Genomic DNA, 17,907 nt, shown 5'->3' with positions numbered 1-17,907 from the left:
CCCGTTCATTGATGCTCTTGCCTAAGAGAGATGGTTCCAGTGAATTTTTGAGACATTACATCAGCATTGCTTTTCTTAACACTTCTCTTTTATGAGGGTTCCAATCTAAAGGATGTTGCCCTGAGCAAGACTTCTGTTGGAGTTGTGGAAAAAAACTAAAATGGATAAGCACAAACCTGAGCTCAGCTGTTTTCCAGAAAGCGAGTTTAAGGGAGGAAAGGGAAGGAGTTAAAGATTGAGAAGGAAGAGAGTAAAGAAATGCCTGAAGGAATACAGAGAAGTAATTATCCTGCAGTCTTAACCCAGTCTTGAAAAGCGTAAATCAGGGGAATTTTTTTTTTTCTCCCCCACAATACTTGACAACAAAATCATTGATTATGACTTTATTAGATAGAAACCCAAAATTTATGGAATGTTTTTCATGCCTTTGTATCAACTAGAAGAGACAAAACAACCCTTGTCTCAAAGGAGTCAGCAATCCAATATGCAGTTCCCCATCATTTCTGTACCTGTAATGATTTTTCACCATCTTGTTAACTGTGAACAACATTATCTGAAAAAAAAATAAGCTATGTTCAGGAGAAAGCCCAGGATAGTACTAAAGATTATTTAGGTAATACTGAAGACTATTACATAATGGGAAATGTTGGATGATCATCAGAATAAACGGACAAATCTGAAATAAGACATAACAGATACCTCATTTAAATAAGAGGCTACTGAATAATGATCTTTGTTTGTGTTTTAAAGAAATCTGGATTCTCCCTTAAGCTTTGAATGTGCCTCACATAATGCCGTTGACAGAATTAGACCATTGTTACGTAAAAGTCCCTGGCTTGACAACTAAAATGAGACATCTAGCCATACAAGATTTCAGAGGAATAAATGTTCCATTTTTCAGTGAATGTAGTAAAAATAGTTACACCGATACTATCACACATCTTAATCTTAACAGTTCAAATGCAACAATACTTTAAAATGGCATATAATAATCTTTGATTAGTGGTCAAAGAAAGAACGTTTATCCATAGTAGATAGCTGATACATCTTTGTCGCTATGTTTTTTCTAGGCAATTTTTTGTGATGTGTTTTGCAAATTCTTTGTGTCATGGTTTAACCCCAACCAGCAACTAAGCACCACGCAGCTGCTCACTCACTTCCCCCCACCCAGTGGGATGGGGGAGAGAATCAGGGGAAAAAAAAGTAAAACTCATGAGTTGAGATAAGAACAGTTTAATAGAACAGAAAGGAAGAAACTAATAATGTTAATAATAACAATCATAAAATGACAATAATAATAATAAAAGGATTGGAATATACAAAAGAAGTGATGCACAATGCAGTTGCTCATCACTCGCCAACCGATGCCCAGTTAGTTCCCGAGCAGCGATCCCTCCCAGCCTAACTCCCCCCGGTTTATATACTAGGCATGACATCACATGGTATGTGCAATATCCCTTTGGCCAGTTTGGGTCAGGTGCCCTGGCTGTGTCCTGTGCCAACTTCTTGTGCCCCTCCAGCTTGCTTTCTGGCTGGGCATAAGAAGCGGAAAAATCCTTGACTTTAGACTAAACACTACTTAGCAACAACTGAAAACAGCAGTGTGTTATCAACATTCTTCTCATACTGAACCCAAAACATAGCACTATACCAGCTACTAGAAAGAAAATTAACTCTATGCCAGCTGAAACCAGGACACTTTGTTAAAAGGTTCTGAGAGAAAATGAGGAATAGAGTATAAAGGTTGGATTTTTTGGCAGGTGAAACAGTAAAATCAATGCACCCATTCAACAGTTCAGGATAAAAGGAAGGAGACCACATTTTTTCAATTACTGTATTGATCTTCATAGGTATCACTAAGTTTTACATATACTGCTATACTGAAATGTGTTACATTCAGAATATAGGTTCAGAAACTTTTATATGATGCTCCTGGTGGCTAACGTTTTAAAGATGCTCAAAAGCATGTAGTTTTCAGTTATTTTAAATTTAGAAATAACAGGCTTTTTGTTGATTTGAGAAAAACTGTAATAAATAAATAACTCGTCTTTGTAACTTTTAATTCACTTTATTTAAAATTTTAATTAACTATTTTTAATTCACTATTTGATCTGCAGCAACATCCAAGGCATCCTATTATCTTAGAAAAAAGCAAATGAATGCAAATCACTGACAGTTGATTTGCACATCTTCTGGTCCACTCCAGGTCCTTCAGAATAAAATAGGTTTAGATTCTAATTATAGCTGCAAGAAAAATATATGGGAGATAATTTTAAAAACCACTTCAATGTTCAAATATTTCATTTGAAAACGTATTGCCAACAGGGAGATGAACTAGAAGATAATCCTTCAACAAGATTGAGCAATAATTGCAATTTGCTTAGTTTAAATTATAGTCTTTTTGCATTGCTTTAAATAGAAATGATATTCACTTTTCCTTATGTGCAAGTGTGCATATATATTATTCTATTAATTCTGGGGAAGCAATTTTGTAAATCATGGTTTGAAAGCACCAGTACCCAGAAATACATAGCAGTAGCAGTCCTGGAAGATGAGTTCAATATCTTAGCAAGAAGCTCATCTTCAAGCACAGCTTCATGAATAATAAGACTTGATTACCATACCTTGTAAAACACGTAGGAGAAAGGAAGGAGGGTCGCCAGCATCATTCAGTTCCTCTTGCCAGCTTTCCCCACAGTGTCGAGTTCTTTATGTTTATAGAACATACACCATAGGCCTTATCTCCAGAGGTCTTGGGGAGGTGCTTGCTACTTACAAATAGCTGGTGTTTTTTCTTTCTGCTGTCTAGTGTTAATTTTTCATCTGTCGTTATTCTAAGAAGAGCTGGAGGAACATTGGAAGTCCATTTCCCAATTCAAGCAACTCTGTTTCTGCTTCTCTCTACTTAAAAGAATCCTTCTATCTCTGAATTCTTGTTCCCCTGAAATGCACTGTGTCACCTTTAGAATTCTTTCACTGCAGAAAACAAGTTTATCACATTCAGAATGGAAGCTGTTGAATTACTGGGACTTCTGACCAGTACTTCAGAGACTTCAGACTGAAATTTTGGTTACCTCTCTAGTTACTGTAGGGCTACTTCTGTTAATAAAGCCTCTGCTTATATGCATATTGGTTTGCTTGTTCATCCTTATTACCTGCATCTTTAATGGTTTTATTTGCACAGCTCATAGGGTGTTTGCTATGCTCTTTGTTTTTCATATGAGCCTATTTGTCACTTACAGTGCTTTAAAAAAAGATGTGGTTGATCCTGCTGAGTTACGGTAGAGACACCCTTGAATTTTGACCAGAACAGTAAATAAGTTTCTCTGGTTTTTACTGCATATTGCTACTCTTTTCTACAAAGAAAAAAAATATTCTTATAGCAATCATAAACCCCAGCATTGTATATATATTCACATCTGTGTCCAAACTTTATTTTCTGTTCAGAGCTACATCCTGGATACTGGAGGATGCCAACACCTGTGTAATTTATCAACTAGCTGTCCCTATCATCTTACCATTCAAGTGTATGAGGAGAAAAAAAAAAAATCAGACAAGCCTGGTTTTTGCTAATGGAGAAACAGCTACATAAATTGGTTTTCTGTTACAATTCTTTTTTGTGCCTCATAACTTTGGCAGAAGAGAGCTTTGAGCTAGTGAGCAAGGCAGCAAAGGGAAAGGACTCCCCAGTCGAATGCAGCAGGTAGTTGTCAGCTCTCTTAGTTCTAGTTCTGCCATGTAGTTACATAAATTATCTGTCTGTCTTACCACCTACTAATAAAGGGACTGATTTCTCTTTGGCTTGCTGAAGAAAGTCTCAAAGAGGGTTTTGAAGTGATAACACAGTGTGTTTGCTCAAGAACAAGTTTCTTGTAAAGAGAATGCATAAAGCACAGCAATACTAGCTTGAGAAAGGAGCATGCGAGACAAATGGGCTGGCAACCTTAAAAGAATGAAACAGTCTGATAGCAGCAACTTCTTCCTGAATCAGATTATTGTAAAATGTTTTACGCAGTATAAACTAGTCATAATATTTTTTCAAGTGTTTGCTGTGAAATGTATTCTTAGTTGCTATTTTAATTATTGAGTGGAAATGAAGGCCTTGTAGACTGATTACAAACCAGAAAAACTAGACCTCAATTACAGAGTGAAAAGTAAGATCAACGAAGCTTGAAAAAGCATTTTAAGGTCGTTCAGAAACCCTTCAGTGAACTGTGTAGTGACAGATGGTAAGATTACCTGATAGCCTGTAACAAATGATAGCATTTTTGTGTTAATGCTACTGTAGGTATAAATGCACTACTTTAATTTGATCTCTGTATCTTTTGAATATCACAGTCCATTTGGCATGTTCTGGTTTGTAGAAATATAAGGGGCGGGGGTGGGGGGGTGGGACATGCTGGCAAAAGCCCAACTGTTGATTTGGTTACTGCTTATATGTTTGAGATTTGTTCTGGAGAATTCAGTATCCACCGGCACCACCCAGATACTCGTGCTCTGTTCATGCCAAGAGCAGCACAGATCCTAGAGGACTTTCTCTTCTCTGCTGCCTCTCCTTCCCGCTCTGTTAGAGGGAATGGTGTCCTGATCATTTCGACTATCACCAAACTCTAAAGGCTGGCCATAATGCTGATAATTTGGCCAGCAGCAGTAAAAATACCGCCTTAAACTACTCTGTCAGTCCCAAGGTAAAATGCTATCATAACTTCAGCAAGTGAAGAAGATCTGTTGGTAGCTAGAGATTACTTTGCAGAATAGAGATGGGGACTGAAACAACGGAATAGGCAGAGGATATGATCATGTGTTTCTCTGTTTAAAAAGTCGTCCTGTTCCACGATGGGAGCAATCATCCCAGTCTTAATACAAGTAAAAGGAGGCTTTTGTTAGGGTTTGTGGGCACATTTGGAATTGTGACAACCCATCTTTTCTCCCATTCCCTGAGGGTTCATCCATGCTTGCAGCTGTGCGTTATTTGGATTGAGTTGTTGTGGTCTGAGACCACAACCATCACAAGCTTCATGCCTTCTGGTTAGAGGCATCTGGCATTCTCAGACAAGTCCTTGCTGCCATCAAAGATAAGACAGTATTGAAAGTTGTTCCAGTGTTAGTACCCACATAGATTTGGCAGACTCAGAACTAGTTACTCTAGGAAGGGTCTCTTGTCTTCATTGTCTAACACCAAATAAATACCAAATTGAAATGGGAATAAACCAGACCTGAGAGGCAATATCTAATTCAAAAATCAAGAAACTGCTTTACATTAGATTTGGGACTAAAATAGCAGTTGAGAATAGAGAAATATATTTTGCTTTGTATGTTTTTGATTTAATTTTGCTTCATATATCAAATTCTTTATAGAAAGAAGTAAACCTACCTTTTCTCTAAACACAATAGAAACAGAGAAAGGGATTGAACACTTACATCCCCATCCCAAAGGTGGAAGAAAGTCTTCATCCTTTTCTAGACCTGAGAAAATCAAACACATACACCACTGCAGTCTGCCTGCATCATTCCCCCTCTAGAAATTCAGAACTAGTTCATAACATTTGACTTGAAGGTCTCTGACCTGCCACTGAGGTGTGCTCTCAGTGTGCAGTTACCAGTACCAGATGCTGCTTATCAGACTCATGGGGGCATCAAGAATTTTTAACAGGTGCCTCGCTGTCCTTATAACACTGATAAGGGCTTAAAGTTTGCTTTTATGTAGATGGCTGCCTGAGAAGAGACCAATCATAATCGATAAAGTAGTGCCTGAATTTGTCTTAATCAGTCAATTTACGCATGTTCTTAAAGTTCCCCGTATCTAAAGAAATTGTGTGTTGTATTTTGGTCCTGTATCAACAAGCCTATTTCTTTCATGTTGTTCTCATACCTTTGTAGTGAAAGGAGAATTCTCTAAATTCCACAGTGCTGTCTCAGAGAGATTACATAGTTTAATTATTTAGTGTATTAGTACACGCTGTAAGTTTTGGGTGGTCATGGGAGTTGTTGAGCAACATTTCTGGTCCACTTCAAAAATATTCTGATATTCACAACCTGTGAAACAGCTGTATGTATCCATCTGTTCATTTTTATTAGATATTGTTTATTGAACTTGGTGCTAGTTCAGTGTCAAAGTTGAGAGAGCAATGGTATTTTTGAGGGATACAACTATTACTCACCGTCTTTGACAGTGAACTGCAGTGGGACTCACATCAGTACAAACACAAAGAAAAGGTAATTGTCACTTCCCTTGTAGTAACTGTGGTTCTTTGAGATGTAATCAATATAGATCCCACAGTCCTTGCTTTTGAAGACTTCAGATTCCAGCTGTTTTGAATTATGAGGGAATGGCTAGAAGGTCATGTTGGAGCTTCCCCTTCTGATCTCCCTGTGGATCCTGAAGAGGCCCAGGGCGTGCACATAGCACCAGCAGACAGAGCTGTTAATGATGTTCTAAGCTCATATGTTTGGAAGGGATGCACTTTTAGAGTTACAAAATGAATGCCACTTTCTTTTTTTCTCCTGAAGAGTATTAAAAGTGATAAGAAGCCAGCAAAGTTAGGAGAGGTGATTTAGACCTCCAGACTGAAGACAAGAAATGTGCTAGGTTTGAATCATGAAATATTTAGCTATTTGCAGTCTTTCATTGCTGCCAGTGAAGTGAACTAGTATAACAGATAGTAGAGTTTGACCGTAGGGATTTTGATGAAATATATTAAAACAGATACAATCATTAGATGATTAATACATAAATAAGAATTTCAGCTGAGGTAGGGCCAAAATAATAATGGCCAGTTCTAGTGATGTGCCAAAAATGGTGGTGGTCGGATTTATGGTTTAACAAGAGATGAGAGGGGAAAAAAGAAATCAGGTTTTAGGGTCAAGGAACATTCTACATTATCAGGCTTTGACAGGCAATTTAAGGTCTGAGAAGGAAGAGTAATAGTAGAGTCAGAGACTTGGAACAAAGAGATATGTCAGCTATAGTGAGGATTTCAGTCTTTGAAGCATTCAGTAATAGGTCTTTGGTTGCATTCTGGTTTTTTGTTTTGTTGAGGGTACGGGGAGGGTTTAAGGCAAAGACCTGGCAGAGAGGGTCTTAATTCTGCCGTGTTTGCTGTCTGCCTGACTAAACTTCCACTGATGCCTGTTCATCCTCAGTAAGGGTTGCCATGGTCAATACAGAGAGGTTGAAAGATCAGAGATGAAACCAAAAGGGGTGAAGAATTGTTTGTCATTTGGATAGAAGGAATGAGTAAATTAATAACATCAACTATAGCAGTGATCTGTTTCAGAGACAGAAGGAGCAGAAGCAACAAGATACAGTGAATTATCTTCCTTATATTTTGCATGAATAGTTAAAATACATTATTACAGAATTTTTTCCAGTGTATTTTTATTCCCCAGTAGCACTGAAAGACTTATTTTAGCTTTGGAGATAACTGCTGTCATGGAATGAGCAAACCCGTGTTATACTAAACACAAATTAGAGTAATTACAATAAAATTAATTTTGTTGGTATCAAAGAGTCGTTGGAAGAGAAGGAAATACACCACAGATAGCAAGAAATTGCATATGTTTTGTGTATCACAGTATAGCATTAAGGTGATTTTTTTTCCCCCCATATTTTTCCTCTAAAAATTTAGATGGGGGTGGGGGTTCATTCATTAAACCCTGGTGATACCAAGGTTCGGTAAGTAGTCCCTCCTAACACCATGGAAGGTTGACTCTGTCTTTCATAATTAGCTCAGCTAAACTTTTTAACATGCTATCACCTTTCTAATAAACATGGTTGTGGGGAATTAAGTAGTTCAGAAACCTAGCTTATGCATGATCATTATCAGAGCAAAGTGCCCCAGTGTCTCCAGCTCCGCTAATCGTCTTGGCCTCGTTCTGTAGACTAGCATGGGGAATGAGCAGGTAACTGGAGGTTGCGCAGGGTGTTGGTGGCAGCACGAAAAGGAGTGTTCATGTCTTAGGTTAGCCTTGCAATACCCACAACAATCTCCTTCCTCTCCTCTTGTGTTGTTTCTTTTCCTTTTCTGGCTAACCAGAACAGATCCATCTGCTGGTAAAATCATTTATTTTAGTAGGTCATTTAGGAGCTCACGGAGCTCACTTAAATGATTTGTCTCTTCAGAAGGATCAAAAATGAAAAAAGAGAAAAGGACATAATTACTGCCTATCCTTTTGAACATTGATTTGGGACCGGTAAAAGACTCAAAATGAGACTGGTGAGCTTTCTGTCAACTGTGTTCACCGAAAGCACTGTGTCATTAAAGGACAGTGGTAGTAATTGCTTAGTGCCATTGCTAAGTTGAACTATTAGTCTGTGAATGCTTGTTCCTGTAATTTAATTTTTTAATGTATGAGTTGCTATTCCACTGTGAAGCGTGGAAAGCCATTATTTGTGTGATTTGTCATTGTGGTTAAGAGCATCAAATAACCTGTATCCTTTACCACCAGCAATGCATCTGTTTGGCCTCAACTGGCAGTTGCAGCAAACTGAAAATGATACATTTGAGAATGGAAAAGTGAATTCTGATACTGTGCCAACACATCCTGTAACAGTACCTGCTGGAGAAAATGGTAAGTGAAAGAGGCACCAATTTTTCTCCTTTCGGAACATTTCCTTTCTTTCTGTCTTCTTTACATCACCAGACTTTTCGCTTTTCCTCTAAAACTCTGTATACTTAATGGAAGTACAGAGCATTTGTAAGTAGTAGTAATTTTAAATAGATATGTAGATATTAAACAGGAGTTGTATTTCAAGTGAAAAGACCGCACCATTCCTCCTACCTAGCATGGATCCTGGGCGATAATGTTGATCTTACTAGGAAAGCTGGCTGTCAACCAAAATTCTGCATGGAAATTTACATGTAATATTTGATGAGGATAGAAAAGCTCTCATCACATCCAGAGAAGCAGAACTTCCACTTACTCTAAAATCTTTGATAACGTAATGATTGTTGTGGGGTCCTCAGAGGTAGCAGGATGGTGCTGAGGCTGGGTTGGACCATCCTGCCTGAGGGGCTGGGGCGGCTGGAGTCTTGTGCTGCAGAAACGGCCACAACAAAGCCAGGGAGCCTGAGGTGACAGGACATGCTATTTCATAAGGGGGACCTGATACCAAGATTCGATCTTTGGGAGTCCCAAGCAGTTCTGGATAGTTTTCAGACAAAAGCCTTGTCTGTGACAGGCAGGCACATAATCTTTTTCTGAAGAGCTGGCACCAGAAAAGGTACTTCAGGGAGGTTTTGCATATTTTTGAAGCTTCTTTCTTAGCTGTGTTCAGAAGGTAACTCATGATCAAGGACCTTCCTATGGCATGATGACCTTGCTATGGAATGGCTTGTGTTTTTCTCTACAGATGATGATGTTTTCTTCTTTTTTTTTAATTTCTCTCTGAAATTTAATAGGTCATGTATAATATGTTCATTTGTTTTCTCAAAGTTTCTAGCATATAATATTGAGTCTGAATCATCCAACCAATATATAAAGTAAAAAAAAAAAAAACACAAAACTTTATTAATTTTGTTGTAGGAGCTTTTAAAATACAAACCACATAAAGGGATTATTTTTTATCGACCTTTTTCCATGTTGCCCTTTAAGATTCTCAAAACATTTAAGAGCCTGTGCACTTTTGGCTAACAGAGGCTTTAAAATCAATAGGTTTTGAATGGAAAACTTGATTTAAATGGTTGATGAATGCGGTGTTTGCTTCATTACACAAAAATCCATTTTCCCTTTCACAAGGTAGAGCTGACCTCCTTACCACTGAGGAGGAGGAAGCTTCTGCCAGCAGTTGACATCTTGAAAATTTTTCAAGTTATCACAGCTCCAAGTTACAGGAAAGATACAGCTCAGTTCATTCTTTTTGTCATCTTTGTAAGCATATGAAACTTCTTCAGTAGGACTTTTTCTTTTTTCATTTCCTTTACCCTTCTGCCTTTTTCTTGCGCTTAGATATTCATTATCTCTTTCTGTGTTCTTACTTGTTTTGAATGAATAGCAAAAGGCTACTGTATGATTAATGAATATTGATGCTGCAGTGACAGCTCATCATCCCACTGTCTTCGGCCCTCAGTAGCCAATATACTTTCTTGTATAAAATATATACATGGTTTTGTAAATATTTTATAAATATAAAATGTTCTTTTTCCCTTGATCATTTTTAATTTTTTTTTTACAAATCAATACCTGTTATACTTTGCCTCAAAAATAAAAGGAAACAAGAAGTACATCAAATCCCATTTTTCCTTCCTTATGTCCCTAAATACTGTACAAGAGAACAGGGTTAATTCCATCCACTGTTAAAATGCTGTCCTCTACAGAATAGGATAAGTGGCCATTTATCAGTGTACATCAATACTAAACAACAGACAGACCAGAGAATATACATTTTAAACCACAAAAGGAAAGTTAAGCAGAAGGGACAGTGTGAGGACTAGATGTGAAATTTAAGAGGGAGGGCCCTGTGCTATTATACTAGTTACCGAAAACTGTAAGGAAGAATTAATAAAGTCTTGATTTGGATACTTCAACAGCTGAACAACTTTAAGTACTGCTCCTCTTTAGGCCCCTGGTAATATCCTGATACTCTGATTTAGATGGGAGAAATTCCCAGTGTTGTATGGGCCAGGCATTTTCCTTGACTCTGTCTCATCTAAACTTTGGATAATCCTGGGCCTGCTTTGGTCAGAAAATCATAGCCCACTGTGTCCTAGATCCCAGGTATCCATTTGCCATTCAGAGCTACAGGTACTTTGTGTGATGAATTAGCAAAGATTAAGCTTGAAAATGCATCCTTATGACCTCTGAAGAAAATTCAGCTGTGGTTTACCTAGAAACAGCTAGTCATAAATAAACAGTAAAAGCACGTTAAATCATCCTTAAATGCAAATAATTTGTTAAGTGAAGCTTGAATCTCTGAACAAGCATTTTCCAAAGGTTTTTTGTTTGTTTCTTTTGTGGATTTTTTTTTTTCTTTCCTCTCCCAGTGCTTCTCTCTATATGAACAATAAACTGCTGGCAACATATCACCTGCTTATCTAGACAGCCATGATTCAGGGCTGCATAAGGTGGCATAAGAATGTGTGTTTTCTATGGATATGATGAATTTTATAGGCCATTTCAGTTTAGGTTCTCCAAAGTAATTCGTTAAGCCATGCTTAATCAAATAGAAACATGAACTTGAGGTGCATCAGTGCTTTATTTGTTTTTATAACTAGGCAATAGAAAAGAAAGGTTGAAAAACAGAGCTTGTTTAACCATTCTGTTCTAGCAGTTGGTCACATCTCACATGTTGCTGGCTTTATTTTATGTCATATGAAATCTGTGTGCAATTCAGAAATACCTTATAATAATAAATGCTTAATGGCAGATTTTTTTTAAATGCAAGAGAGGAAAAAAGTCAATGGGAAAAGGGGCATTTCTTTTGGCTTATTTGGATGCACTTTTTGAGATTATACTCATTAAAATACATTATACTTGCTTTAACTGATATGTATTGAGCTTTTTTGTTTCGTTTACAGTTATCTCATGTTAATTAAAGGTATAGTAACTTCTTAATTAGATGTTATGTTGGGTTTTTTTCTAAAAAGGTATGTTTTTAAGGAGGATTTTTATTTCATTTCTTGAAACAGTTGTTGCAGAAGGATATATAGCAGATGTCTCACAGAAAAAGATCTGAATACAAGATTATTCAATGGAAGGGGAGAACATGCTATTGACTGTCTGTAAATCCAGCCTTGCAACCTAATATTCTAATTAGTATTGCCTTTGAAGGATGGAAAATGATATGATGGGTGACACTATACAGCAATTATTGTTGAGCATTTTTGTGTTTTGGTTGTGCATTCATTTCTGTGTTATAGACAGTATCTCATGTTTTAATCTATAGAATGTTTGCAAATAAGGAGAAGGAGTTTGGCTTCATGTCATTTTAGTGGTATTTGTGAATTATTTTTCTGGTATGATAATTAAATATTGTTTATTGCTTTAAATATTTGTTTAGCTCTAAATATTTGTTTAGCTCAGGGTTTTGTCCACCCTAACCTCAGGCAGCTGAAATACAATTTACAAATACTAAGTATAACAAATATTTTACCTATTAATTAGCCATAATGCATTGGATTATCCATATCACAAATGCATCATATAATGATTATATATATTAGATAGTATGTGATACAGCAAAGCAATATATTTTGTAAATTAAATAACAGTATATCTAGCAATAGAATTACAAATCATGATACAAATATTATTTACCTATAAATATTTATGTGTATTTGTGTTATTGCCTTTTGGGGAATGTCTGTGAAAGAAGAAATTTTGGGGGTGGAGAAGTTTAGTGAAAGAGAATATATCCAGGAGGCTAGGTATTTTAAAATTTGGTTTCTTGTTCGGACTGTTATGTCATTATGGAATTGTGAGAATAACTGTGACATTTCATAATTTGCTTTAAAGCTGTGTATAAGAACTGTTACTGTTTAGAAAGTGAAAAGGAAATGGTGACGCTACTAAAATTTTTCTTATGCCCATTGACATACAACAGGGAACAACGAATAATTAACGCCCTATTCTTAGGAGGCCAAACAACTAGTGACGATTTTGAGAGAGGTCGTATGGTGTTAAAGGGGCATGTGGCTACAGGGTAAAACTACCTCTTTTTTGGTAAAGAAAATAGGAGTCTGTAGGATCATTATCCACTAAGGATAAGTGTTGAAGCCCAGTAATAGGCATTCCTGGCAAGTTGGTCAAAATGTTTGATAAAGTGCACCTGTTCAAGCTGTCTAGTTCATCTTTTCAGTAGTAAGAGGTAGTTGTTTTTCATTTCAAATGTAGAAATGGGGGAAGCTGCAGATCAATACTGCAAACAAGTGTTTATTGTTTAGTGATTACCAGTCATCAGTGTGTGAATTTATATGACACAACATGCTTAAATTTGAAGGAAGTGGTAAGAAACAAATGCTTAAATGAACCAAAATAGTGAATACAGATACATCTTCTAGAATAACATAAGAATATTGTGAAAGGTTAAGTCCAAAGTTAGAAGAGCATCAGACTCATCCTGAAAAGTGTAAAAAAATGGTTTCTCCAAGATGAGGTATTTCACTGTCTCTTCTCAGCAGAACGTTGATCATCAATATGATGATCCTGGAAGTGAGACATTTTCAGTGACTGCAACACCACTGTGGCACAGCTCTGATGATGATGCAAGCCCCCACTCAAGGCCTCTCAGTAGTGCTTCTGTACCTGTTTAATTCAGCAGCAGTCTCTGTTCATCTTGGATGCACAAAAAGTGGCGAGGATCAATCTGTGACCTCACTTGGCATTTCAGATTTTAATCTAGTTTTTTAAAGTCTAAATGTTTGCAAAAAGGTTGTGTCAGTTTGTTCCATCAAATGATGAATAATGTAGAATTTGAACATAAAAGACAGGGCAGCAACAGAGTGTTGTCAGTTCTTCAGAACACTTGCACACAAACAAGTCAGCATCACTTGAACATGCTTATCACATTCAGATGGGTTTAGTTCAATCTTTATAATAGACTAGCTGTTGAAAAAAAGAGTGTAAATTGGTAAAAACACAGCAGACCGTAAGATTGTAACTACAGTCCCATTTTTCTTTATATTGCTTCACTCAAGGCTCACCTTGCTGTGCCAGCTGCTTAAGTGTGGCATTACTTGCTTACTGCACAGTTGACATGTGTTGGTAAGCAAGTTCTTAGACACACCTTTGCATCTTAGTCTAGATTTGACACTGCTGATTCCATCAGATCGAAGTAGGCTTTGACCCTGGCACCAGCTTCCAAGACTGCCTATGAACAGCGGCACGGCACGGAGTTAGTGCCTGAACATCAGATCCGAGTCTTTGGCCTCAAACAGACTTGATGCAAACTCATCTAAATCATCTCAGATTTTAAAGCTGGGTGGTGAGAGCTTGTGCAAACCACTTCTTTAGTGCATCAGTCTTAGTAGTTCTGTTTCCTATGAATCTGGCAGGTAGAAGACACTACCACAACTAAACCACAATTCATTTGCTGATGAGCTTTGAGAAAGGTTTGTAATCTTCGCCAGATTTAGCATGTGCCTGTGTGGTACAAGCAGGGGCAATGTGGAGATCTCAGAGTTATCACAGACCTGTGCTGTCCGTAGCATCCAGCCTAGTGCTTTGCAGGGTCGTCAGCTTGGGCTGGAACACTTTTACCCCTTTCGTTTGTTTGACAGTGCTTCACCAGTATGGCACGGAGCCTTGCAGATTGGATGACACTGTTCTGTACTTGAGCTGCGGTGTAGATTCAGTCTCTGTTGCCTGGACTTACCCACTTGAACAAAAAGTTTGTTGGGGGTATCTAAAGTTTATGACTTTCTTTTCTTCTTTTTTAGTGCCACAACCAGTAGTCCGGTTTTTCAGTGTTAGTGTTTGACATCATGTGTCTTTTGCATGTTAGCATCTTCTTTGCTGCTTATGGGCATTTCCAAGCCATCATCACTGGCCTCCTAAGGCTAACTGATAGTTGCACAAATTGTTAATGCCCTTCAGTGCTAGGTTTTTATTCCTAGTAATTGGCCTGTGGGATAAATACATATTCATGGTATAGAAAACAGTGAAAGTACCAGACTTTGACATGCTATTATACGTTTTATTCAGGAGACAGTGTGGACAAGGAGGTGATAACAAGCTTGGGACTGAGGCTAGGAAGTGCAGAGGATGCAGCCACTATGGGGAGTGAAGGCATAAGGGCATAGGCACAATGAGGCAAGAAACATGGCCTTTTTTGGGGGGAACACAAAAAAAACAAAAAATAGGAAACCAGAGCTGTAGACATTGTTAGTATTGTGTAAATGCTCTGATATTTAATGTAGAAAAGACTGTATATTATTTCTCTTGACTGCTTATGTTTATGTATCTATTATTCTTAAAATCTGTATGCTGCATTTCCCTTTACCTTAAACATTTTTAGTGTGAGACTTTGTGCTGGAAAATCCCTGTTAAAATACTTGCGGGAAAAAATGAATAGTTTAATGTAGATCCTAAAACAGTTTCCATAATGCTAGTGCTTAGAGAAGTTACAGTATTTTTACTTGGTAGGTATTTGTGGTATCTTTGCCTTTTTATTTCCAAATCATCGAATTCTCTGGGATCTTATATTCAGAAAGATTGTCATGTAACATTTTATCTGAGGTGATTCTAAATACTTGACGGTTTATATGAAGGATGACTGAAAGCAAGAAACAAATACTAATTTTTGATCTCTTATTATTCTAACCTGTCAGGAAAGTTAGGGGGATTTGCACAAGAAAACAACACTATAGATTCTGGAGAACTTGATATAGGCCGAAGAGCGATACAAGAAGTTCCCCCTGGGATTTTTTGGAGATCACAACTCTTCATTGATCAGCCACAATTTCTAAAATTCAATATATCCCTTCAGAAAGATGCATTGATTGGAGTATATGGCCGAAAAGGCTTACCACCTTCACACACTCAGGTGAGAACTGCTTGCATTAAAAGTAGGACACATTATTGAAAACTGTGAGCTTGTATCTTTTGTATGTTTTTTTCTTTCTCAGGATTACATCCCTTTCCATTTTGCTGATTTTTATTTTTACTTTTTATACTTTATTGATCTCATGTGATGTCCAAAACATTTGTAATACTGTAAGTACTGGGATCTAAAGTGGGGGGGGGCAGAATCTGTTCTGAATGCTGTGAGCAATGATGATGCTTTGGATATGGAGTTGTTTCATGCAGAATTTACAGGTACTTTTATCTTCTGTGGTATATAGACATATCTTTAAAAACCTAAGCAAACTAGTACAGCATCTTATGGTCAAGAGTGCCTGGCAAAGACCACATTAGCCAGATTTCCAAGCAAGAAGACAACAGTTTTTTAAGGAAGTTTCAGTTTGTTCTACAAGCACATGCTACAGTATTTACAGCTTGGTGTCTCATTAAATAAACACATAAAATAAAAAATAAGTAATATGTGTCTACAAAGATAAAGTGAACTGGGGTTGTAAAAGTGTCAGTCTTCACTAGACATCTAGTGTCTTGAAAATTTGTTCTTAAGTGTCTCAGAGGATTTATTCCCAGGATTATTAACCCCAGAAGGTTTCTAATGACGCTTTTCATTGCATACGGTCATGCCTTTGCATAGTAACAAAGAAATACTTTTTTGCATAGTTATAGAAAAATTAAAGTATAAAAGAATGAATAGTCTTCTGATTGGCAGGAGAAGGGGAGAATCGTTGTCTGAGACGGCATTTTAGAATCAATTGTATTCAGATTTTATTTTTAAGATTTAAGACTCTCCAAGTTTAGATTTCTTTCAGCTCAATATTTGTCCAAATGTTCACTCTGAACCGGTTTTCCACCTGAAAAGGGAGTTGAGCTCATTCTCTTCTACCCCATTTAGGGAATTATGCAACATCTTACTGATTTTTTTTTTATTTTTTTTTAAGTGTATGGATTTGCCCAGGACACAACTCTTAAGTATAGCAACCTAATGGTATAATTGGAAAGAAGCTTGACTGATTATGCCTGATAAGCAGTTGCAACAGCAAATCTATAACTGCAAAATTAAAATACTTTATTTTAATCCCACATTTTTTTTATTTTCATTTGCATGCTTCTGCACTATTTAAATTTATTTTGTTTTTTCTTCAGGCATAAGTTTTGAAAGACCTAGAACATAGAAATATTGCTAATTATATCACCTGTTTAGCAGTCACAAACCATAGAGGAAGAATTAGAGTCAGCAAAGCAGTTTCATGCAGCTAAAATCACAGAATGTTACATTAGCTTTATTTTTTAGTTTAGGTTCCATTAAAACACAAACAATTTACTGAATGCAGAAAATGCACTTATTTAAAAATTTGATCCTCATAAAAATTATTAAATGGATTTTCTTCAGACCATCACATATGAACACCCACCCTCAGGCTGACAACAAGCACAAGAAATTCCAGCTGAAAGATAATTGATTCAGAAAGTTATCAGCCATTGGAAAGAGGGGTTTGGAATACAAACACATCTCAATGATAGTAATAATAACAGGAGCTAGGGGAATACATGTGTGGCAAGAATGAATAAAACTGAAGAAGCTGATTTGGACTGTGCATTTGTATGAGAAGTTATGCAAGTAGATACCTCTATGAAAAAAGATCCTTACTTGATTCCTTATGCTGGTAAAAGATTGAAATAGGGGTGCCCTTTATCCAAAAACTCGGGAAAAGGAGTTAACGAAATCTGTTTCCCATCATCTGTGTTACACAGACTCCTTTCCCTTTGGATTCCTACTGCCCAAGTGCTTATTCAGGTTTAAGTATGATACAACAGAAAGAATCATATGCAAATCCTGCTACTATATCTTCTGCAGTTTCTGTGACATGTTGGATATATTGTTCCCAGGATATAGGCCAAGCTCTCTTGTCCTGTTTTTGCCTGCTATATAATTAGAGTATTTTTTACAAACCATTTGACTGACACTTGATACCTTGAAAAATTAGGCATGCTTACTTATCAGTGCCCTAGTGAACTTCTAGGGCTGCTGAAGATTCCCAAGGGTGTGGGGTTATCAGAACGTTTATATGGCCTTGAACCCGATGATGTCTGGTTTAGGTGCCTGAGATAAAGCATGTTTGTAATCTAAAAATGCAGTTCCAGTGAGCAGTTGGGGGTTTTTTGTGACCATGCTCCTGCACATGGGGGGAAAAAAATGGAGTAAAATATTTCTCAACTGTTTAGGCTTTTCTGCAGCAAAGTCCTAATCACAGGACTTCGATGAAGACACAACTTGTACTGGTAAAATATGTGTTTTACCAAAGTAACTAATATAAACAAAATAAGGTATTTAGGCAAAAGGACATCTAATGAAATAGAACATTGAGGCATTTGCAAGCATAATTCTGTTTA

General features: G+C 37.0%; 1 protein-coding gene across 9 annotated transcripts in view; it reads left to right on the top strand.

The window, feature by feature from the left end:
• Positions 1–17,907, top strand: part of TENM3 (teneurin transmembrane protein 3) — a 642,124-nt gene that overhangs the window by 524,598 nt on the left and 99,619 nt on the right. For all 9 annotated transcript variants that reach the window (XM_030043752.2, XM_030043924.2, XM_029996124.1 and 6 more), the window contains 2 exons: positions 8,449–8,571; positions 15,267–15,481. In XM_030043752.2, coding sequence (XP_029899612.1) covers positions 8,449–8,571; positions 15,267–15,481 — 338 coding nt within the window. The remainder of the gene's footprint in view (positions 1–8,448; positions 8,572–15,266; positions 15,482–17,907) is intronic.

The sequence above is a fragment of the Aquila chrysaetos genome, chromosome 1, assembly GCF_900496995.4.
Source record: "Aquila chrysaetos chrysaetos chromosome 1, bAquChr1.4, whole genome shotgun sequence".
In the NCBI taxonomy this organism is placed as follows: domain Eukaryota; kingdom Metazoa; phylum Chordata; class Aves; order Accipitriformes; family Accipitridae; genus Aquila; species Aquila chrysaetos.
Note: the sequence above shows the minus strand (reverse complement) of the source record. Positions and strands in the feature narration are given on the sequence as shown.